This window comes from Streptopelia decaocto (genome assembly GCF_964273445.1).
Source record: "Streptopelia decaocto genome assembly, chromosome: 3".
In the NCBI taxonomy this organism is placed as follows: Eukaryota; Metazoa; Chordata; class Aves; order Columbiformes; family Columbidae; genus Streptopelia; species Streptopelia decaocto.
In genome coordinates this window covers 114541671-114567023 of record NC_138656.1, presented here as the reverse complement: position 1 = coordinate 114567023, position 25353 = coordinate 114541671, and the positions used below count along the sequence as shown (strand labels likewise).

Genomic DNA, 25353 nt, shown 5'->3' with positions numbered 1-25353 from the left:
AACCTGGCACAAGCCAGGCACAAAAGCCATGCTCTGTTTCTTCGCAGTGCTTTGAAGACACGTTGCTGTCACTGAGCTGAATGCTTCATTGCCAGTGAGGGAATATCTCACCCCAGCACTCTCAATAAAGGCTCTTGCTATTTTGCACTGTATTTCATCCGTGCGTATGTTGAAAAGTTTTAATCCTGCACCTACGCACAGCCCTGCAACAGTAATTTTCAGCACCAGCCAGAACGAAAACACAGTATCCCAGTTAATGGAAAACACTCTGAAGACAAGTATACAAAATGACAGTATTATAAACCAGAAGCATTTGCCCCATTATAGGTTTCCATTTGTAGACAGAATAACAAGGGATGAGTTATTTTGCAGCAGAGATTTTAAGCACATGGGTAACGTGACAGGGCAAGAGAAACGCTGCGACTGCAAGACCTTCGCTCAGGAGTGACTCAGCACAGCAGCTGCATCCTGGAAAATTAATACTCCAGCCCACGCCAAATGCCTGCAAAGCCTTTCAGAGCTTGCAAAAAAACAAGCCTGGAAGCCCCGGCAGCCACCTGATCTCCCCACCACTATGGGGATTAACATGTGTCCCCCACCCCGGCTCAGCATGGGTACCTGCCCCTTGGGGTGCATCTGCCCCCGGCTGCAGAGCGCTCCAGCAGTGACTGTGGGGCTCGAGGCAGCACTGTGAACAGAAAGTAACCACTTTTTGGCCCCAAAACTAAAGGGGAGAACTCCCTCACCACCCCAAAATCTCCCTCCTCACCCGCCAACGGGCACCCTAAGCAGCCCCTGCTCTGACCCAGGTGTCCCCGAGCAGAGGCAGGTGATAAGCAGGTTAACACAGAATCATGTCAAGTAACAAACACCTAGTATTTATTAATAAATTAGTACACTGGAAGGCAATTTTTCAATTCATTCCCCTCTTCCCTCACTCCCACCCCTTCCCACGGGGTGGCACATGCCACCCTCATATCATGATTTCTTCAAATTGAGCGTAGTACAGACTGTTCATTACGGGAGCATAATAGTTGCAAATATAATCAGACAGACTTCTTACGATGCAGCTTTTTTCCCCCCCACCCTCGCCCCCCATTTGTTTTTCCTTAATAAAAAGTGAAGTGTGATTTGAAGAGACTATTAAGACCAGGTAAAGGTCTTTGGAAAACCTATCGGCCACGTCTGTATAAAAAAAAAAAAAAAAATAAACAACCAAGAGACACGAGTGTAAAAGCAGAGCTTGGTTTAAGTCTTACAGCAGGAGGAGAGCAGGAGCACCGGCGGCCACCTTCGCCTCCCCATGTCAGCTCCCTCCGGGGCCCCGCCGCTCCCGCACGCCGCAAGGCAAGAGAATTCCTTACATTCGACTGAAGGCAAAGGACCTTTTCATCACCTCAAAGGTTGGTAGGACTAACCCTTTTCTTTGTTGTTAAAGCGCTTTTGCTTTAGCTTATAGGAGCGCGATGCATTGTCCGGGTGAAAACCATACAATAAATAACCGTGCTAGTAAAATCTCGGCAATGGATATGAGCTATACAATAGTACGTTAAAAAAAAAAAAAAAATAGCTCAGGTGGGAAGCTTAGCTGCTTTAAGAGACGGTAACCAGCAACGATTTTCTTTTTGCGTGTTTTCGCCATTTACCGCTCCAAGGCGAAGGGAGGCGGTGGGAGACGGTCACTCCGAGCGATAGCTTTGACAGAAGAAGTGCGTTACAGAGCAATCCCCGATTTGATGTGTTAAATTACACCAGATTCGTGGTCTTTTAGTTCGTTAACTGCATTTTTTTTGTTTTTAAAGTGCATCGACTGATCTGATTGGAATGAGAACAAGGAGCAGAGAGGCTCGGGGAAGGGGGCAGAGGGTGCAAAGAGTTGGACTTAGCGATAGTTAAGGTGGAGGGGTGCAGCGCTGGTAAACTGCACCCCCTCCAGAAACCAGGGACACCTCAACAAAAATACTGGCCATATATTCTACAACAAAACCTGCCTGCATATTGTCGGTCGTCTTAACGAGTGCCAAGCTAGCTCTAGCAGATATTTGGAGAGCGTGCGGTGACCCAGTGCCTACAGTAAGTCGGGAAGGTGGCTATAGACAGAGTCCAGGAGGGTCTGGCTGGCTTCCTGGCTCTTGACTCCGGCAATCTCAAATAGCCTGTCCAGCTTGTCTTCGGCCTGTGGGATCTCCTCTATCACGTGGAGCTCCTCGGGATTGAGGATGTGCAGCATGTCATCAAAGATGGGCTGCAGGTCGCAAGGGTCCAAGCGCACCTGGCGCAGGACGGTGTCCTTCTTTTCTGTGGGAGGGAAGGAGAAGGTGGTCAAGAAACCCCTCCAGAAACATCTGCTAACCAGGGCTTGTTCTCCTTGGAGACCTTGGTCCATACTCAGGTGTCACCTCTGAGGAGGGACACACCACCAGGAGAACTGAGGGAAAAGGTGGAGGGTGACGGGGAAGGGGCGAGACGGGGAAGGGGCGAGACGGGGAAGGGGCGAGACGGGGAAGGGGCGAGACGGGGAAGGGGCGAGACGGGGAAGGGGCGAGACGGGGAAGGGGCGAGACGGGGAAGGGGCGAGACGGGGAAGGGGCGAGACGGGGAAGCCATCAGTGCTGAGGCACCTAAATCCAGAATCCCGCTAGAGCAAACACAGCATTTATAAATGCCAAATGGTCAATACTGAAAAGTGAAGAGGAGCCAAAAAAGCTGAATTCTGCTCTTTTGTGTTGTTTTCATTGGACCTGCTTCATTTCTGCACTCAAGTACAAATTCGGTAGGTTGACTGAGCTCAGTGTTTCACCATCTTCAGAAGTTAAAGAAGATTAAATGCAGCAAATTAAAAGCAGTAAATTAAACCTCCTCAAAAAAAGAGGGGGTGACTAATGGTGATTGACATGTCAAGCCACATGCTGCAGCAAGCAGGACCAAGGCTGGAAAAAATTCAGTCTTGAAATGACGTTTTTGTGGTTTCATCTCGTGCAATAACCCGCAGGCCAACACAACAGCCAAAAGTCATAAGAAAACCCTCTCCAACATCCAGGGATGCTACAGCTTCACTGGCAGCACTTCAAAGACTTAAAAGCCTTTAAAGGTGTTTTCCCTTCTCAAATCCATATCACCTCCGCTAACAGGATGTTCTGGTGTGGAATCAGGATGTGGTATACATATGCCAGAAAGCCAATTTTCCCAGTTATTTACTTAAATGATATAGAATCATAGACTCATTTAGGTTGGAAAAGATCATCAAGTCCAACCATTAATCTAACACTGCCAAATCCACCTCTAAACCATGGCCCTAAGAATCTCATCTACATGTCTTTTAAACCCCTTCAGGGATGGTGACTCCATCACTTCCCTGGGTAGCCTGTTCCATGGCATGACAACCCTTTCTGTGAAGAAATGTTTCCTAATATCCAATCTGAACCTTCCCTGGTGCAACTTGAGGCCATTTCCTCTTCTCCTATCACTTGCTACTTGGGAGAAGAGACCAACCCCCTTCCATGCTACAACCTCTTTTCAAGCAGTTGTAGACAGTGATAAGGTCTCCCCTCAGCCTCCTTTACTCCAGGCTGAACAGCCCCAGCTCCCTCAGCCGCTCACCATCAGACCTGTGCTCCAGACCCCTCACCAGCTTGGTTGCCCTTCTCTGAATGGCTTCCACAGCCCTTCTCTGTTGAGCTGAGCCACATGTGAGCTCTGCCACATGTGCTGACCACACGGGACATGCCATGGTATCCCTTTGGTCCTCCTGCTTCCCACCCCCAAGAGCTGGTTTTGGTACCTTTGGTAATAAAAGAGCCCGTCCGGCTGAGCGCGGAGGAGCCGCTGGAGGTCGAGTCGCACCGCAGGAGCGGCTCCGCTTCGTCGACAAAGAAGCATTTCTTCTCCGAAGGAGAGGGCTCCACGGTGAGGACGGCCGCCTCGGGGGGCTTGGGGCTGGGGCTGGGCGCGGGGCTGAGCGGGCTGGGGCTCACGGGCAGCGCCAGTCTGTCAACCTCCACCTTTGGGGGGAAGAAAGAGAGGGAAAATTAACTTGGAGGGATGCTATGCAGTGGGCTCACACTCAAACCCATCTACATCATAGCTTTCAACACAGCCCAGCCTGTCCTTGGCAAGTGGTCCATGAATTCAGGTGCACCTCTCCTCCTCCTCCCTGGGGACATGCTGATGCAGAATGAGCACTGGAGGTGACCTGGAGTGGACATCCGCACTGGGATTTGGCACCCTAGATCTCAACAGGCAGGAGGGGTAACCTGACCTGCACTCTTGGTACAAGCAACCACAGCAGAGCATTTTAACCTGGTCTTCCTTCTCACTCTGTATTTGGTTTGTGTGGAAAGGTTGCGGTAGCAGCGGGGCTACACGGGTGGCTTCTATGAGAAGGTGCCAGAAGCATCTCTCATGTGCAACAGAACAAATGCCAGATGGCACCGAGACAGACCCACTGCTGGCCAAAGCTGAGCCAGGGGTAGCACCTCCAGGATAAAATAGTTAAGAAGAGGGGAAAATAAACAAAAACCTCTGGGACACAGCAATTGCAGCCAGAGTCAGGAGTGAGAATATGTGAAACAACTCTGCAGACACGAAGGCCAGTGAAGAAGGAGGGCAGGAGGTTGCTCCTGGCACCAGAGCACCTGCAGCCCATGGTGCAGCCCATGGTGAGACCGGCTGTCCCCCTGCAACCCATGGAGGTCCATAGTGGACCAGAGATCCAACTGCAGCCTGTGGAGGACCCCACACCAGAGCAGGTGGGTGCCCAAAGGAGGCTGTGGCCCCATGGAGAGCCCACACTGGAGCAGGATCCTGGCAGGGCCTGTGGCCCCACGGAGAGAAGAGCCCGGGCTAAAACAGATTTGCTGGCAGGAGTTGTGTGGCAGCCCATGGGAAGGACCCACACTAGAGAAGCTCGTGAAGAACTGTCTCCTGTGGGAGGGAGCCCAAGGGGCAGGCTGGAGCAAGGGAAGAGCACAAGAAGTTCTCCTCCTGAAGAAGGAGGAGCAGCAGAGACAATTGACCCCAACCTCCATTCCCCATCCCCCTGTGCCACTGAGGGGAAGGAGGTAGAGAAATCGGGAGTGAAGTTAACCTTGGGAAGAAGGGAGGGGCAGGGGGGAAGGTGATTTTAAGATTTGGTTTTATTTCTCATTATCCTACTGCGATTTGCTTGGGCAACATCCCCACATCCCAGCCTGGCAGCTTGGGCAGGTCACCAAGTCCCCCCCAGGCAGGTTGCTCAGAGGACCTTCTAATATAGGGGTGTCAAACTCACATTCACCAGGGGCCACATCAACCTTGCAGATGCCTTCAAAAGCTGAATGGAATTTTAGGACTGTATAAATATAGGAGTAGTTACGTTTATGCGGTCCCAAAATTACATTCAGCCCTTTGAAAGCAACCATGAGGCTGACGTGGCCCCTGGTGAACGTGAGTTTGACACTCCTGATCCAATATTTAACTTCTTCCCAAGCCCTGCATCCCTACTTGACCTGTCAAAGCAGATTTGCAAACCCTTGTCCACGTGGAACCCACTCTCCCAACCCTCTTCTCAACGCTGTTTTCTCCTCCCACAGAAGAAAGACCCAGCAATTCCTGCTCACACGCTTTTGCCCGCTACCCAGGGATTAAAATGCAAACCTCAGATTAAAGGCTGCAGGACAGGGAGCCGCTGAGCCACCTCTGCACTGGCATGGATGTGCCTGCGCATTCCTCATCCATGTCGAGGAATTCACCACCCACAAATCACATGTCTGCTGAGAAGCCCATTAGTTGTCCACCTGTCCACCTGTTGTTGACCTGGGGGTCCTGGTGGACAACAGGATGACCATGAGCCAGCACTGTGCCCTTGTGGCCAGGAAGGCCAATGGCATCCTGGGGTGTATTAGAAGGGGGGTGGTTAGTAGATCGAGAGAGGTCCTCCTTCCCCTCTACTCTGCCCTGGTGAGACCACATCTGGAATATTGTGTCCAGTTCTGGGCCCCTCAGTTCAAGAAGGACAGGGAACTGCTGGAGAGGGTCCAGCGTAGGGCAACGAAGATGATTAAGGGAGTGGAGCACCTCCCTTATGAAGAAAGGCTGAGGGAGCTGGGTCTCTTTAGTTTGGAGAAGAGGAGACTAAGGGGGGACCTTATTAATGTTTATAAATATATAAAGGGTGAGTGCCATGAGGATGGAGCCAGACTCTTCTCAGTGGCAAACAATGATAAGACAAGGGGTAATGGGATCAAGCTGGAACACAAGAGGTTCCACTTAAATTTGAGAAGAAACTTCTTCTCAGTGAGGGTGACAGAGCACTGGAACAGGCTGCCCAGGGAGGTTGTGGAGTCTCCTTCTCTGGAGACGTTCAAAACCCGCCTGGACATGTTCCTGTGCGACCTCACCTAGGTGTTCCTGCTCCAGCAGGGGGATTGGACTAGATGATCTTTTGAGGTCCCTTCCAATCCCAAACATACTGTGATACTGTGATACTGTGATATTAAATTAACATTGAAGCCTGTTCGTGGCAGAATAAAAGGGTTTCTTTCCCCCCCCCGCATTGAAAATAAACAGGGAAGGATTTGTTCTAGCTCAGCATGTTATGCAACAGGCATGTTAAAAATAAAAGTCAGCTTTAATTTTTAATTAAAAGAATCTGTCTTCTCTGAAAGTCCCTTTCCAATACAGCTCATCGACGAGAATGAGCCTATTGCCATTAATGGGGGAAAAGCAAGGGAAGCACCAGAACAGTGTCTGGCCGCTTTCCAAATTGCAACTCGCCCTGATTTCCCCTTTAAAAATAACAAACAGGCTTTCGGGGTTTGTTTTCCCTCGTGCAATTTGTCTATTAAATATCCAGTCACAAACCTAACTCCCAATTTCCAAAAAGGGACCCAATAACTGAGGATCAATGACTGGGAGGGGCAGGGAACAGCCGGCTGCCCCGGTTCTGCCTTCCCAGCAGAGAGGAAGAACCCTTCCCAGAAGCGTGCAAGTCATTTGGAGTTTAATTAAACAGCTGCTAAAGCTGTTTAAGGGAAAAAAAAAAAGACAATCACCCGAGGTTATTTGACTGTAGGCATCCCGGGAGCCTTAAGCTTCCCAAATAGCTCAACGGTTGCAAGGCTTATGAGACAAAGTCAACAGGATGCTTGGATTTGTGTTAATATTTAAACTGCGGGAAGAAAGCGAGTGGGAATGAAGGTTTTAAAAGGCCGAGGAAAAGCAAAAGGTTGCTGCGAGGTGAAGCCTGTGGAATAGGTGTAAAAATACACTATTCATAGCCAATGACTCATTTGGTTGAAACCACCTTGGCCGTTCCTATTTTTGAGAATGGTGGTGCTCAGGCGAAACCAAGCTCTGGCTGGAAAAAAAATAAATATAATAATAAAAAAAAACCCAAGCAAAACAAACCACTCTGCAGCCCTTTTGCCTTTCCAGAGCCGCCGCATTTCTCACCTTTGTGTCGTCCTTGCAGGGGTCCTGCGCTTGCCACTGCGGCTGCATCTGCACCTGCACAGACAGACGCACAGCAGACTGTCAGACACACGGTCCAGCATGAAAACCCAAAGGCGCCGCGGTGGCTTTGACACATCAGCAACCTCCTGCAACCCGTTAGTCGTACCAGGGCGCCCCACCAATTTATTTTTGAGCGCTGCAGCAAGAGGTTTACAATGCCAAAGAAAAATATTGCTAAAAGCTCCTGTGGACTCGGAGCCCTTTAGGATGCGGCTCAAGCGCCAACATCCTTTTGGATCTTAATGCATCTGGGAGGATGCTCTAGGTAGCTCAGGGGGTCTGAAGGTTCTTTCTAAAAGAAAGAAAAGGGATGGGTGCAGAACCTGACACAGACTTGGGACTTTGTTTTCTTTTCACAGCTGCTCCAAACAGCTCTGTTTGAACTGGTTGGTCCCACCTTCTGCCTATGTTTTACTGTACGGCAATAAAAACTCAACTTGGACAAACAGACAGGGCAGCTGCTGTGCTAATGTAAGGAAGGAGAAGCCGCAGGCATTAAAAACACCCCTCCCTTGGGTGATGCTTCCCTGAAATTCCTGCTGCAGCAACCAGGCGGTGAGAAAAGCCGGAGGCGGGTTTGCTGCTGCATCAGCTCAGCTTTGTGCAGCCATGTTTGGGTTGGGTTTTCTTGCCCCAACACAAACAAGACTCAAAACTATTGCTCGTTTAAAAATAAATATAAATACAAAACTAGGAAAATTTGTCAGGGAGTTGGGTTTAGAGAAGCAACCTCTGCAGAGGCTGGATCCACACCCTCTTGGGATTGGGGATAAATTTAGCACCAAGGCCACTGTTTCCCAGATTCCCTGCCAAAAAGATGACACCCAGCTGACACCAGCCTGATTCCCAGGTTTGGTGCGTCTCCATAGGGGATGCGGTGGGAGAAACCCTGGAAAATGAGGCAGGATGGGCTGGGTGATGCTGTGGATGCAGGTGGTGTTGGGGGGGGGATGCTCTTGCTATGGTGCCCCACGTACAGGGAGGATCTACCTGGATGAGCAGCTTCATGGCACACATGACAGTTGGAGGTCCACCCTCAAGGCAGACCAGACCTCGGAAGACAAAACACCGTTGGCCAGGCCACAAGGTCTCACTGAGGTGGCAGATGCTGCAGAGCAGAAGGCAACCCCTTTGGCCAAGATGGGAAGAGCATGAGGGTGCTCAGCACCCCGTGGTAGGAAAGCCCAAATGTCCTTCCCATGTCCTTCACTTCACTGAATCACAGAATGTCCTGAGTTGGAAGGACCCATAAGGATCATCGAGTCCAACTCCTGTCCCTGCACAGGACAACCCCACAGTTCACACCATGTGTCTGAGGACATTGTCCAGTCTCTTCTTGAACACTGTCAGGCTTGGGGCCGTGACACCTCCCTGGGGAGCCGGTTCCAGTGTCCAGCACCCTCTGGGTGAAGAACCTTTTCCTCATGTCCAACCTGAACCTCCCTGGCACATCTTCCTGCTATTCCCTCAGGTTCTGTCACTGGTCACTAAAGAGCTCAGTGCCTGCCCCTCCTCCTCCCCTTGTGAGGAAGCTGTAGCTGCCATGAGGTCTTCCCTCAGTCTCCTCTTCTCCAGGCCAGGTTTCATAAGACTGCTTAACACCATCTCTGTGGTGGAGCTGGTGTTCCTCAACACAAGGCAGCCCTGGAGAAGAGCTACTCAAGTCAAGCCTCACCCAGGACAGACAAAGTGAGGACTGGAGAGGGTTTAGACACCAGACCAAACCACAGCAATCCACAGAGAAAGCAGCTCTTCCCCACCAGCCCCAGCCATTTGTGGGCCAAGTGCTTCTCCAAGCAGGAGAAGATATGTTCAGGAGAGTTCCTTGTGACTTCTGTTTATGGATTTGGACATCCACTTTTTTCAACTCAAACCATGATGAAGAATTGACAAAGCCATGATGAAGAGTTTTTAAACTTAACTCCAGGTTAGTCAGTACCAACTTCAGCATCTTCTCACCCCATCATCTTCTAGTTTCACCATGTGCTCCCAAGTCCAACATACATCAAACACACAGAGCAAAGGAGATGCGGCTACCACAACAGGGAAACCTCATTAATAACCACTTCTACTACAAAGCTTACATTTTTGTGTTCATGTTATTTATATTACTTTATAAATTAATAATTCTTTGTTTATTGCACATTGTCCAGGCTGGTTCAAACCCAGCCTCTGGTTTGCCAAAAAACAACCTGTGGTTTAGAACAAACCGAGTCAAAACCAGCGATACTCACTTCAGCAAAACCCAGCCAGCCATAGCCATGCCCTGAGGCTTCGACCACTTGATCCTACAGCTTTGTGCCTCAAATAAAACCAGTTTCAAGTCCAGAAGGGAAAACTAAATACAATTTTGGTTTTGTACATGGCTCCCTGGGCATCTCCCAGCCATTGGACTGCTGCCAATCCCCCAACTGGGAAATCCAGCCAACAGCTTCACCCTCACTCCACCACCGAGGCCTGATGTTAACGCAGTGCAAAACTAATTGCTAATAACTGGGTCCAGCCCAGTTCTGCTTTGCCAAAAGAGGAGACAAAGGGTATGGGCAGAAGCTGTTTGGGCCTGAATTTGAGAAATGCTGCTCGAGGTTCTTGCCCCTTCCCTCCCACTCCCCAGGGTTTTGACCTGCAAAAGAGGAAGAACGGGAGCCAAAGGCACTGCCACGGCCTGGACACGAGGCTGCTTTCACATCCTCTTCTTCCCCAGCACCCCCTAAAAACCCCAGGGCTTAACCTCACACCAGACCCAGCCCTGACATATCTGCTGATTCACAGGATTATCCGTGATGTGCAATTAGCCACAGACCTAAACCTCATCGGGCTCAGGGCTGCAGCTCCCCCACCTCCATTTTTCAACATCTCCCTTATTATTAGATTATTTTTTAAGCTTTGCTGAGGCTGTGCTGCTGAACACCCTGAGCAAGGCTGTTTGCTTCCCCTCCATCCATTCCCTGAAATATTACAGCCAAGCCCAGATGAGCCATAAATAAAAAGATAACAGCTTCAAGCATTGCTCACAGTAGGACATTCATGGTAGCAAACATGGCCAGCTGTCCCAGCAATACCCCCGGCAAGCACAGACACCCCTGGCTATCTGCAAAATGCTGTTACGCACCCCCAAAAATATCCAGTTACCCAGCACCTGTGTTGTACCGAACTTTTCCACTTTTAACCCCAAAATGGAAAATTACAATTTACTGCAATAGCAGTGGAAAACCTCTCCCTTTCCCCCTTTCACCCTCTAATTTTGCTGTTGTCAGCACCATTAATTTGGGGTGTGCCTACGCTCACTAAACATTGCCCGGGCTTGTGTGCCAGTTCCTGACAAGCCTGCAAGATTTTGCAAACCTTGAGCCTGACAAGTGTATGTGGTTGGGGCAGCCTTTAGCAGGAGCCTACAAGTTAAGTGCACCCCAAAAAAGCCTTCTCACAGCTGCTGCGCTCACCGTATTTTCTGGATCAGCTGAAAAGAAAAAACACCAAAAAAACCCACCAGAAAAGCCTAGCAAAGTGATTCACAGGGCTAATCTCGTTTTAACCTAAATTCATTCAGCGCAACGCAAAACCAGTATAATCTTCCCCAGCTAAAAAAGGCAGTGAGACTTGAGCAGAGTCCTTCCCCACCCGATAGAAAATGTTCCTGCCATGTACAGAAACACTCCAGGGACTCTCATTAATTCCCTTATTCCTATTGAGGGATGTAAATATTTGAATTTCAGAGCCCGAAAGGCTGCTGAAGGAATAGGGCATCACAGGAGGGAGCAGCTTTGCCTCTGCAGGTTTCACAGGCTGAAGCCAGATAAAGAATTTGGGATGAGGATGTGATAGCAGTGGGATGGGATGGCGAAGGGAGGTGGGCTGGGTTTAGGGTACCAATTTGCTGTCCAAGAGATATGTCATCCAGTAACACAATTTTTACCTATGAGTTAGGGGTGTTGGTGCTTTCTCAGGATACAGGGCCATGGGGAGAGATGAGGAAGCAACCATTTGCACACAGGGATGCCAAGTAGGGGCCAAAGGCATCACAGAGGGCACGACCACCCACACATCCTTCCCAGGCTCATCTAAGACACATGGCACATATGGGATGCTTGTTGCTGGGCTGGGTCACCCCAAGGGCTTCACACTGCTAGGTGCCGGGAAGATGCATCCATGTGCATTGCTTAGGAGAGTCCTCACTCCCTTCACAGAATCAGAGACTAGTTTAGGTTGGAAGGGACCTACAAAGCTCATTTAGTCCAACCCCTGCCATAAGCAGGGACATCTTCACCTAGATCAGGTTGCTCAGAGCCCCATCCAGCCTGGCCTGGGATGTCTGCAGGGATGGGGCTACCTCTCTGGGCAACCTGGGCCAGGCTCTCACCACCCTCATTGTACAAATTTCTTCCACATGTCTAACCTGAATCTCCTGTCTTCTAGTTTAAAACCATCACCCCTTGTCCTATCCCAACAGGCCCTGCTAAGAAGTCTGTCCCTGTCTTTCTTATTGGTCCCTTTTAAGTACTGAAAGGCCATCATAAGTTCTCCCCAGAGCCTTCTCTTCTCCAGGCTGAACAACCCCAACTCTCTCAGCCTCTCCACATAGAATAGATGTTTCATTCACAAAACAAAAAAGCTCTATTTTTCATTGCTGTTTTATCTCTTTTTTTTTTTTTTTCCCAATCCCGCTTCTGCAGGGCCACTTGCTGGACGGGTGCAGCCCAGCATCCCCATGTGCCACCAATGGGGCAACCCGCTCCTTCCACCAAACCAGTTTGGTGCAGAGAGAAAATGCCTCAATTTGTCTGCATTTTGGACAGAACAATTACCAAGAGTCAAACCTGAATTAGCTCTAATTAAAGGCTTTCCAACCAGCAGATTTGGCCCCCGTTGCCCAAACCACTTCTCACAGCTTTCTACATCCCTCCCACGGCCACTCCATCACTGCCTGCACCCGCAGAGCGGGAGCCGATCCAGCCAGAGGAGGCAGACAGGTTACAGCAGGTAAAACCTGGCAGAAACGCAGTGTGCTGCTGTGCTGAATCTGCACCCTGGGGTGATTTTGAGTTTTGACATCCCACGTGTCGCTTCAGTGCAGCAACTGGTCCAGGACCTTCAGGGTAGAAGAACAGCCAACACCTAAGGCTGATCATGAGGGATACTCATGCAAAAAAGTCTGATCAGATGCATGGGGGAGGAGGATATGCCAGCTCAGGTAAATTTGTTAAGAAAAAACAACATATCCTTTGCTGAAATGAGCCCTATTTCTCACATGGACCCACCTGAGTCACCTGCTCAAAAGATCAGCAACCCAATTTTACCAGTTTCTAGGCAAACAAGTGAAAGCTGTACAGGACCACCACCTTTACAAGCACTTGCAGAAGACCACCAAACTATCAGAGGCAAAAACCCAAAAGCACAGTGACAGCTAAGGCAGTGGTGGCCAAAGCAAACATGACTGAGGAACCTTCCAATTATTTACAGTCAGCTGAGACCCTGCTGCAGGATATTCTGCAGCAATTTATTTATTCTCCCTAAATATGGGACAGCTTGTTTTAAGGCCAGAGCTGCCACGGAAGGGCAAAAACCCTAGAGGACAGTACACAGAGACTCCCCCATGCCACCCATCACCCACTTGGAGGAAGCAATTCATTGCTCCACAACAGCAACATTTAGTGCTCAAAGATGCGTGGCCCTTCTCACAAAATCCTGGGCACTTAGTTTTAGCATTTAAGAGGAAGCTGAAAGGTGAAGGCTTTTTCCTTCATGTCCCCAACACGATGGCTCAAGTACCAGCTGCTAGTGACAACCTTCAAAGACACATGGAAACCACAACATGTGGGACTACCGACCTTGTCAAAACTTTGACGAAGTTTTGAGCAAGATTTGGCAAAGCTTTGCTCAAAAGTAACATAAGACTTAAATGTAAGCCCCTGAGAAGTTCTATGGGGTGGCGGGGCGGGGCGGGGTAGAAATTTGAAAATGAGGGTGGTGAAACCCTGGCCCAGGTTGCCCAGAGAGGTGGTGGATGCCCCATCCCTGGAGACATCCCAGGCCAGGCTGGACGGGCTCTGAGCAACTTGATCTGGGTAAAGATGTCCCTGTTCATAGCAGGGGTTGGACTAAATGAGCTTTGAAGGTCCCTTCCAAACCAAACTATTCTATGATTCTGTGGAGCCCAGCTACTTGGCTTTTAGCTAGGCTTGATCCCACACACCCACATCCTCACCATGGCCAGACAAGACATGCACCACATCATACAAGAGCACCCAAAGCCCAGCCCATCATTACCGGCGTGGTGTCCTCCATCAGGCCTCGGATCTTCTCCACCACGTCGTTGCGGCGGTGCTGGCGGAGGGCGCTGATGAGCTGGGCCAGGCTGGCCTCGGGCCCGCGGATGGTCCAGTGCTGCAAGGCGGCGTAGGCGCGCTCATGGTCGGCCGCGTAGCCATTGGAGAAAGCCGCCACCTCCCGCTCGCTGGCGTTGCAGAGGAACTGGTAGATGTCCTTCCACTGGCTCCCCACCTGGGCTGCCACCAGCTTCAGGATGTCGATGCCTGTGGGGCAGAATTGCTACAGGTGAGGGATGGGGGTCTGCAGCCTCCCAGCATTGCAATTCTAAGTTTTAGCAAAGCTTTTCCCATCCCCAATTAGCCAAGCTTTTCTTCTCTTTAGGTGGTGCTTGTTTGGAGATTTTTGAGGCATCTCGTCAATGTTTATAAATATCTCAAGGGTCAAGACAACAGACTCCTTTCAGTGGTGCCCAGAAACAGGACGAGCAGCACTGGCCACAGACTGAAGCACAGGAGGTTCCATCTGAATATGAGGAGAAACTTCTTTCCTTTGAGGTGCCAGAGCCCTGGAACAGGCTGCCCAGAGAGGTTGTGGAGTCTCCTTCTCTGGAGACATTCAAACCCACCTGGACACATTCCTGTGTGATCTGCTCTGGTGAACCTGCTTTAGCAGGTGGGTTGGACTGGATGATCTCCAGAGGTCCCTTCCAACCCCAGCCATTTGTGAAAGACCTTTTATGAAGCTCTGCAGACAAGCAGCACACGTAATGTGCTCAATACCTCCTATGCAAGTAAGGGGTGACAGACACACAGGTTGCTCCAATTGAGGCACACCCACCCTAAAATTGACCATATTAATTTAACTGCAAAATTTCCTGTACTTTCCAGCACAGGAAAAACCCTGGTACTTGGCCACCACACGGCTGCAGGAGCAAGCAAGATAACAACACACTTGCCTGTACATCTGCATCGCAGCCACCACTTTGGATTAAGAGGTGAGTCACCAAAGCATCCCTATAAAGACGAACATTTCCATAGCAGAGCACCTACAGCAGTTATGATTGCATGTAGAGCCATTTCTAGCCTAGACTCGTGGGATGACTCAGTTACAGGACAGGAGACCCTTCCCCAAGCAAGTGTTGAGTGAATGGAAAATCTGCTATGGGATCTGAAAAGCAAAAATGCAGAGCCTCCCCCAGAAAAGCCCTCAAGACACGTTAGTTCAAGACAGGGAGGGTTTCCTCCCTTTAGCTTTGGCAGCCTTGCAAACAGCACCTCAGCCTTGCATCTCCTCACAGGTCAGGAGTTAAACCTCCCCATAAAGCCATAATAGCTTATCAACCCTGTTTAATCAAGCTGAGCACCACCTTGTTTCAAACTACCACATGAAGGGTTGGTGTAGGTGACCTGCAATGAGAAACTCACTTTTTCCAGAGGTAACCACACCTGGGGTTTCCTCATGGACCAACACACACGTCTATTGCTACAGAGACAGTCTCTCCGTCCCTCCGCAGGCATGACAGCGGTGACAGCAAAACCAGCTGCTTACGGAGGATTATCATAGCCAGAGTCTTTCCTGCTGGCCTAAAATGTCACAATTTCTAACACAATTTAGATCAAACCTCCCAATTGCACCTTCATGTCACAGCCCTGATATAGCCAAATAGATAAATATAATAGGTATATATATACAAAAATATATGAACTATATAGCCTGACAGAGGAATATTGATATATCTTTTTATAGATATATTTAAACTATACAGCCTGATATAGAAATTTTGCTATGTGTGTATATATGTATATACATACATACTTTTATATCTCTCTCTATATAATATAGATATTTTATAACTGTGTGTATATATGCTTATATACACTCACACATATTAAAAAAACCTATGCAGACTGATACAGATTTTTTTTACTTGAACATTTCTGACTAATAAAACAAGCTTATCAAGACCTGCTATATACAGACTTTAGTTATCGCTTCTGAGCCAGATAATGTAGCCATGACCCCACGGTGCTCAGAGCATCTGCAGCCGGTGTTTGACCGGCTCTACAGCTGAAATACAACCCGCATTTTGCATATCCCTACCCTCCTCCCACTGTAACCACCAAACCTCCCTCTCCCCAGCTGATTTACAGCAATGTAAATCTCTAATCATGGATATAGGAGGGCCAGGGTTTCTCCTGGCATAAAAGCTCAGTCCAGCGTGCTGAGCCTCCCAAAGACCAAACCAAGCGCAAGACTTGGTTTTAGTTGCAGAGAGACTCAGAAGAGGAATTTGAAAAGAAAAAAGGCCTTTTTCATTATTCAAAATAAGCCCAAGACAAAGACAATGTTCCCCAGCATTTAGGAACAAGAAAAGGCTGTGAATATGCTATTGAGATTTATGATGGGGCTAATTATCTGAGGCACATAAATACATATTATCATCCATCATGCTTCAAAATGCTAGCAGGAATTAAGCCTGGCCTTGTTAACTCCTCCCGTTTCTCAAAGACAAATTCCTCTCCCTTGACGTCCTTACACTGGGGCTGGCTGTCAGTCCTGCACAGGAAGGACAGACAGCCCAGGTCATGCTGGCATCTTTGGGTATCACACCCCTCTGTCGGTAAGAAGCCCAAAAGCCAACTCAGGTTTGAAGTCAAATCCTTTAAACCAGCAAATTCAACCAGTTTTGGCAGAAAAATTAGCAAATCACTGGGTTTACGCAGCCAATGCTTAATTTTATAACTTTATCACTTGACCCAGGAAAAAAATATTAATCCCTGAGTTTGAGGGTACTAATAGCTCTGCAAGGTTTGTGCACCAAGGTAACAACGGCAGTGCAAAGCAGGTCTGCTGCTGCCTGTTATATATCTATATATATCGATATACATATATCGATATATATAGATATAATGATATAGATATATCTCAGTGCATTAGTTGTCATGCCAGTGTGTAAGTCGTTATGCCAGAACTTTTTCTACCCTCATATTCAGGGATTATTTTATTCCTGGGTTGAGTGATATACAGATAATGCTGCCCATTTATATCTATACATGTATATAAATCACAGATCTGGAATATTGTGTCCAGTTCTGGGCCCCTCAGTTCCAGAAGGACAGGGAACTGCTGGAGAGAGGCCAGTGCAGAGCAACAAAGATGATGAAGGGAGTGGAGCATCTCCCTTATGAGGAAAGGCTGAGGGAGCTGGGGCTCTTTAGCTTGGAGAAGAGGAGACTGAGGGGTGACCTTATTAATGTTTACAAATATATGAAGGGTGAGTGTCACGAGGATGGAGCCAGGCTCTTCTCGGTGACAACCAACAGTAGGACAAGGGGTAATGGGTTCAAACTGGAACACAAGAGGTTCCACTTAAATTTGAGAAGAAACAACTTCTCAGTGAGGGTGACAGACACTGGAACAGGCTGCCCAGGGGGGTTGTGGAGTCTCCTACTCTGGAGACATTTAAAACCCGCCTGGACACCTTCCTGTGTAGCCTCATCTGGGTGTTCCTGCTCCAGCAGGGGGATTGGACTGGATGATCTTTTGAAGTCCCTTCCAATCCCTGACATTCTGTGATTCTGTGATTTAAAAACATAAAATGCTGCCCATTTTATACATGAAATGAGCAGAACTGGGTCCCCCCAACAGTGCTGTCCTGCAGTAAGACAAAGCATTACAGCCAGGTGGGAGCTTTGCCCACATCCACTCCCACACACATCAGCCATATAGAGGCATTAAAACATAATTTGCTGGCTTATGACCTCTGCGTGGCACATCTAGTCCTCCCGGAAAAGGAAAAGCCCATGCACTACCTGCTCCCATCTACGTATTTAATGCTGATAAATCCCAGTATTTACAGCTGCTGTACTAGTGAGAAAAGTTTTCAGCTGGTCACAACTTGATTTGCACCAGTTTTATGCGGTGGCACGACATTTATGTCCTAATGTTCTCGCACAAGATTTATGACAAAACACTCATGCTCCTATTGACATTTTCAAGTTCAGTATATTTAATCTCACTGTTCAATAAAGTGGCCCCATAAACATGTTTATATCCCTTAGCAATAATATCGCAGGGCATGAGAATGCACCAGGCTGCAGAGGACTTAATGGCGCGTAATAATCTTTGGAGAACAAATGTTCCATTAAAAACAAATTTGGAAATGTCTACCTTAATACTATAAGAACCTTAAACTCATTTTCTTGCAACTATTAAATGAATTTAAGCCCCATATGTTCGCTCCATCCACCACAATATTGTGCAAACAAAACCCCAAAGAGATATGGAAGAGACACAGATGTGAGCGCAGATTTGGCTCCAGTCAGTTAGAAAACCATTGCTCCCTCTGTTCTTGAAAAATGAGATTATAACCATTACATGACAAGTTGCGGCTGCACACTGCCAACTATTACTGCTCAAGCCATTTACAGTAACTTAATTCACTTGTTCAAAAATAAAATAAAATGTTAATGCTTATAATAAGCTTAGAGTCCTATTATTTCTATATTTCCATAAGCCCTACAGGTTACTCTGTAGCGCGCTAATAGCACCAGAGCATCCTGTTGGGATGGAAAGGTGCCCACCAGGGTGCATGGAGCAAAACAAACACTTCCACCTTGGGTACCAGGTCCTCCTCACCCACCAAACCAGGTGGACCTTCTCCCACCACGCTCATCCGCACACCAAGGCTGGAGACAACACTCAAAGCCCTCCAGGCCACAGTAATCCAAACTGAAATGGCTCAGCTTGGCAGGGATGGTACTTTAACCCACCTGTTTTCATGTTTCACACGTGAGGCTGGTCACAGCCACGTCAGTGCAATGCTAAAGCTGCTCTGAGCTTGCAAATACCAGAGAACAGCCTGAGTCCCCCTCCTTTTTTTGAGACAGGCCATGGGAACAGCCTGGGAGAGCTGCCACCACCCTGCTGCTAATGCAGGAGGCACCATCACCCCCTTCATCACCACCAGCAGGAACCATCACCATGTATCACCCAGCGTCGCTTGCCTGAAAGGACACTGGAATTATAGAGGAGCCCTTGCTGTGAAGCCTCCTGAGATGAGTCCAGCAGAGTTGTGTGTGCAGTGGCCATCCCGGAAAGGGCAACGGCAGCATCTGAAGGATGCAGGACATCCATCTTGTCTTGGGTACCTAGACAAGAGGCATTTCAACTGGAATCGTCTAAACATTGCGATGAACCAACTCCATGTATTTCAAAGTCGCCTGGCTTGTTCAATCTGGAGAAGAGGAGACTGAGGGGAGACCTCATGGCGGCCACAGCTTCCTCACAAGGGGAGGAGGAGGGACAGGGCTGAGCTCTTCTCTCTGGTGACCAGTGACAGAACCCGAGGAAATGGCAGGAAGATGTGCCAGGGGAGGTTCAGGTTGGACATGAGGAAAAGGTTCTTCACTCAGAGGGTGCTGGACACTGGAACAGACTCCCCAGGGTGGTGTCACAGCCCCAAGCCTGACAGTGTTCAAGAAGAGACTGGACAACGTCCTCAGACACATGGTGTGAACTGTGGGGTTGTCCTGTGCAGGGACAGGAGTTGGACTCGATGATCCTTGTGGATCCTTCCAACTCAGGACATTCTATGATTCTAGGCAGGCCTACAGTCAACAGAGCTAATGTAGACAGTTCTGCTCACACAGGCAGGATGGACAGACGCCTCCAGGGCAGTGCAAGCGAGCAGCAATGCCGAATATGTGTTCAGCTCATCTACAAAGATGCTGAGCTGAAAGAAGGACCTTCGTGGAGAGGCAGGGCAGGTCTATAAAGAGGTCTCTCACCTCCAACCATGCTGTTTGCCCCAGTCTTCCTCACAAATGTTATTTCAGTGACTTCCAGTTGCTTATTTTGAATCTGATTCAAGGTTTTCCACACCTGTTTCCAACTCCTTTGGATGTCTCCTGCCTCACTGCATGTGTGCAGTTTGACATAGACAGAGCAGTCACCCCTTCCACTCATGAATGTCACTGAGATGGTCATCACACAAGTGCATGGGACTCAACCTTTAATGCTTTAATGGTTTGTTCAGGATAAGCCTCACTCCTCTCTGACATTACTTATTAACATCTTCAAGTGAACTTGAGAAGAGTGGAATAGCTACCCCACCAGAAGGCTACACCCAAGCACCTAACAGCAGATATGGTAAAGTTTAACCACAGCCCGGCCACAGAGGAGCTTTGGTTCCTTCCTCTCCCCACCCTCTCACAAACAAAAAACACCACTATTCTCATTTTCAGAGCTCAAGCCAAAAGTAATTTGTTATTTTGCAGAAAACTGGTCACTGAGAAGCTGCCGCCTTCAAGGAGAAAGCTCATGCTCAAGTCTACAGAGCCCTCCCAAGCCACATGTCCTGTGGTCCCACTCATAACAAAGGGATATAGCACAGAAGAGTTAACACAACATCAGTTCAAGTGCTAGGCTGTCTTATACAGCTGGGAAGGAAAGGTCAGGAGATACCCCACAACCTGTGTCACACATGTGGTCTCATCTAGTGAGCAGCCCATATGCCCAGGCCTCCAGAGCCAGCTTCATGAATTTCCAGATAGGTTGGATTTCAGGAAATCCACACTCCATCCCTTCATTCACAGGGATGAGTCCCACCAGTCCACCCATGACACCTGCAGGAACTGACTTCCACCATCCCAGTACCAACCTGGAGCTTCCACCACCTGCCTAGTAACACAGGTATCCCAGAGGTGGGCAATATTAATTGCTACACCCACCCAACACACAGACCAATGGCTTGTTCATCAGACCTCCCATAATATAGACATTGAAATTCAACTTTTCTCTGCAAAAGGACAGGATTTGCCATCACTGAGTCCTCACCCTACATGGGAAGAGCTGCCATTTCATCACTTTCTCCATCTGCCCATTTCAGAGCACATGGTACCATGCGAAATGACAAATCCTGACCGTGACAAACTGGCTGGATTTCGGCACTTGCACAGAGACAGAGGATGAAACATCATGGGTGGAGAGCCCAGCCCAAGGGCACACACAAGTCAGACAGGAGAACCACAGTGATGCAGCCCAACCCTCGCTTTTTCAGATAAAAGCTCCAAATCACTGCGAACTGAGCTGTGTGCCTGAGCTCATCCCACCCACCTCCTCCAAATATCACCCTGACTCATGCGAAACAGCCACAGCCTATTTTTACCTCCCAGCGCCTGCATGAGCAACTGAGCCAGGATGCAGCACATCCCAGCTCCACTTGACAGGACACCACGGCTCAGCCAAACCAGCATGTAGAAATCCCAAATCCCCAACACAAATACCCTTCCAAAATGTGAAAGTTTCACCGTTCTCCCCACAAAAAAGGCGAGGTTGTTTAAAACTAAACACAAACCTCCCACCCTATCCCCACCCCTAAATATAGTTTATGTCCTAAATGAGGAGGTTTGGAAGATGCTCAAGGTCCTGCACTTGGGTTGGGGCAACCCCTGGTACCAGTACAGGCTGGGGATGAAGGGATTGAGAGCAGCCCTGCCGAGAAGGACGTGGGGGTGCTGGGAGATGAAAGATTGGACATGAGCCGGCAATGGGCACTTGCAGACCAGAAGGGCAATTGTATCCTGGACTGCATCACGAGCAGCGTGTCCAGCAGGTGGAGGGAGGTGATTCTGCCCCTCTGCTCTGCTCTGGTGAGACCCCACCTGCAGTTCTGTGTCCAGCTCTGGAGCCCTCAGCACAGGACACACATGGACCTGTTGGAGAGGGGCCAGAGGAGCCACAGAAATGATCTGAGGCTGGAACAGCTCTGCTGGGAGGACAGGCTGAGAGAGTTGGGCTTGTTCAGCCTGGAGAAGAGAAGGCTCCAGGGAGACCTTACAGCAGCCTTTTAGTACCTAAAAGGATCTTTAAGAAAGATGGAGAAGGACTTTTAATAAGGACATGTAGTGATATGACAACAAGTAATGGATTTAAACTGAAAGAGGGTAGATTTCGATTAGATATAAGGAAGAAATTCTTCCCCGTGAGGGTGGTGAGGCACTGAACAGGCTGCACTGAGAAGCTGTGGATGCCCCATCCCTGGAAGTGTTCAAGGATGGGTTGGATGGGCCTTCGAGGAACCTGGTCCAGCAGAAGGTGTCCCTGCCCATGGTAGGGGTGGTGAAACTAGATGGTATTTAAGGTCTCTTTCAACCCAGACCATTCTATGATATAAATATCCAGACACCCACAGATGCCAACCTAAGGATTGAATATGCGTCCTGTATTTTTTTTCCCCAGACGAAGCCTTGGCAAGCAAGGAAAAAAAAATATCTGCCTTGTTATTTGAGAAGTTATATGTGAAAGCCTTACCAATGTGAGAAATCACAGCCCTCCCAGTGCAGAAACCGGCACTGGGGTTTTTTTGGCATAAAGCACCTGGGCTCAGTGTGTTTTTTTGCAAGGACAACCCTTCTCTCCCCACCGAGGTGCCCTGCCTCCAACACTCACACCTACACCTTAACAGGCAAGGCACAAATTCTCATCCCTTATTCAATTAATTCAGGGGCCTCCTAGGAATTTTAACCATGGAATAATTTTTTTTTTCCCCTGTTTTTTTTCCCATTTTTTTAAGCAGATTTGGGAGCAAACGCACCAGCTCCCCAGGGCAGCTCTGCAGAGCCATGCACACATTGTGGATAGATGGTAGCAACACAATCAAGCACTGGTCTTCAGGCCGGCTAAAGCAGCAAGGCTGAGGAGCAAGATATGATAAACCTGCACATGATTAAGTTTCCTCCTCTCTACACAGAACAGCAGCCTCCCTCATTTGTGTTTTCCAAGGCTCCCTTGTACCATTAAGCCTCGGTCAGCTCCTACATACGCCCTTTGGAAACCATGCAGCTTCCCAAAAGGTCAAGGATGAGTTTGCGGCCAACCTGAGCAAATTTTTAAGACAAGTGGCTTAAGGAATACGTTTTTTTCAAATAGTCCTGAGACATCACCCCAAAGCTCCCACAGCAGAGCTCTGCGCTGCAGATGAAGGGTTGCTTCATCCCACCCTGAAGTGGAGTATCATGTTCATGTTGGAGCAAATATAGCTTAAAACACAGAGCTCCCGTGCAGCCAAATAAGCGCCAGTGAGGGGCACCCCTGTTTTAATGCTCAGCTGTGCCACAGCATCCATATTTCTCATGGTGCCCAGCACACCCCTTCCTCTTCCGATTTAAAAAGCTCCTTTTCTGCCTAGGTCTCACTTTGCAGAGGTGGACAGGCTGATGTTAGAGGACCAGCAGTCATATGCCTGTAGATAATTAAGCTGCAGATACCAGAAAAGAGACTCCTCTGAAATAAATAAAACCCACCAACCCGCAAACAAAACCCAACACATTCTGCCTCTCTGTTTTGGCAGGTAGACAAGACATTAATCCCTCATCTCATGCTCTGCGTGCCAGAGTCATATTAGGGTTTGCACACAAGCACAAGGCTGCTCCTCGCCAAGCATAACCGCAATTACCAAATTATGTGAGCAGCAATGGGCACACCTGCCCTCCTGAGACGCTGTCAGCCATCGCTGCTCTACCTGTGGTCTGGGCACAAAACCCTGAGGTCACAGGTTGAGACTGGTGACGCTTTTAACCCCACCGCTCCTCCCCATGCTCTGCAGATTTGTGGAAGAGACAGAGTCCCCAAGGGTGTGTTTCCACAGTAGCTCCCCCATCCTCACCCTGCCTCCCGGTGTGATGGTCCTGCCACCAAGCTGTGACCTGCTCGGGAGCTGATCAAAGGGAAAGAACACCTCTGCAAAACAAAACCACTACACTAGGTGCCTTTCATCTCATTTACCCATATGAGCAACAAGGAGGGGTCCTGAAGTAACATCCAGTGCCAGGGAGCCACCCTGTAGACCTGCAAGTGCCATCCCTGTAGCTGGGTTTCCCTATTTATGATAGCAGCTGAGTATGAAACAATTTAAGGCTTAAGAATATCCACTGCTGGGTTGTTTTCCTGCACTCGCTTCCCTTCATTAGGGGATGGATCTACAAGAGAGATTACAGTTATGTGTGGGCTTGTTTAGTCAACGCGCTGTCTCTTTAAAAGAAGAGAATCAAGTAATTTTACTCTGATAAGCATCTTCCAACACTAAACATAAATGAGTATCTGATTCCACATGAGGACAAGCCTTCAGTGACCCAAGATGTCCCAATGCGAACTGCCAATGCGCCTGCTACTCGTATTCACAAGTGACACCCTGGAGCTGCAGCGCAGGGCCAGGCTCTCCAGGGCACAGGGCTTTCCAGCAAAGCTCTTGTCCCTCTTCCAACACCCTCACTGACCTCTTTTGGACAAGACCAAGCTCAGGCTTAGCCCTGGTTCTACAGCAACTGAGCTACTCACACAAATCCCCAACAAAGATGGTCCTGGCTCCCAGTGTGATGACAACTGAGCATCCCAACAGCTGAGCAACCAAGACCCCAGATCCCAACACTCCCCCCATCTTTTCAGCCTCATCCCTCAACTCCCCACTCTGCTTTCAATCCTGAACTATTTTCAGTACATGCTCATCTACTTGCAGTCAAGCCTTGGCTCCACCTTGGCTGCAAAGAACAGTTTATTTCTCCAATTATTCAACCAGAGGCTTTCTGGCTTCGCTCTCACCACCCACTGCAGTAATGTGCAATTACCAGACTTGAGGAAAAATCAAAGGGAAGCAGCATCTCATGCCAGGCCAGTACTGCCAAGATCTGTTCTTCGGTCTTTTAACTCCAAAAAAATCACCAAACTCTCTTCTTGCCTCTTAGCACATCATTTAGGCAGCTTCTTCCATACACAGGAGGTTTTACCCCCAAACAAAACATTTTACAGCCTTTGCCTTTCATCTTCTGCTACTCAATGGGTGAAAGTCAAAGGCAACACTACCAACAATGTCTGCAAGATTATTTCAAGTCCATCTTCACGTTTGGCATAGACTGATGTCCAATTTAGCATTCCCAAGACTTTCGGAGAGAGGCTTCAATTCTCCGTTTTTATTACAAGCTCAACTCCTTGCCTTTGGCAACAGATGAAGAAAGGAATTGGGTATTTGCTAAAGTGAAGGGATTGTTTAGAAGAAAGTGCTTCCAGTGTGTAGGCTGCTCTTGATCTTCTAAAGAAAGCCGTCACACAAGGTTAAAACCACAGAGCTCTATCAGCCCAGTACCCACGTCGTTCAGGCACCACACTGATTATTTTTTCTCTGGAAATCTTTGGCAAACTGCTTTTCCCCTTTGGATTCCCATCTGCAGGGCTACCACGTAAGAGCCAGCTGAAGCAGCAAGAGGTCCATCTTCCCCAACCGTAACTGGTGTTTGCTCTACCTTCTTGATCCCACGTAGGTGAGATCTTGGGGCTCTTTCTTGGGAGAGCCCCTGTCATTGGGACGGACACAAGGACAGACATGGAGGTCGGCTGGCTGCTAACTCAGACCATTAGTCATCAAGAGCTCTTCCCAGACCTCTGAACCATTTAATCCTGGGAGAATCATCGGCATTTGCCGCCTTGGCTGGAACACGTCCACGTTAAGGACATGGGTCTTGTTTTAACACCGGCCTCCCAAGCTACTGCTATTTTTAAGTTTGGGCTGTTATTTAAGGCATGTATTATAACCAGAGG

At 48.7% G+C, this 25353-nt stretch overlaps 1 protein-coding gene across 2 annotated transcripts in view; it reads right to left on the bottom strand.

Moving 5' to 3' along the window:
- Nucleotides 1–857: 857 nt before the first annotated feature.
- TNFRSF21 (TNF receptor superfamily member 21) overlaps nucleotides 858–25353 on the bottom strand; it is a 37274-nt gene continuing 12778 nt past the window's right edge. Inside the window, exons 4-7 of one of the 2 annotated variants that reach the window (XM_082048996.1) lie at nucleotides 13759–14024; nucleotides 7432–7485; nucleotides 3782–4001; nucleotides 858–2298 (exon numbers count right to left, since the gene is read on the bottom strand). In XM_082048996.1, coding sequence (XP_081905122.1) covers nucleotides 2069–2298; nucleotides 3782–4001; nucleotides 7432–7485; nucleotides 13759–14024 — 770 coding nt within the window. In that variant the 3' untranslated portion in view covers nucleotides 858–2068. The remainder of the gene's footprint in view (nucleotides 2299–3781; nucleotides 4002–7431; nucleotides 7486–13758; nucleotides 14025–25353) is intronic. The other variant, XM_082048997.1, reaches the window with a different exon arrangement.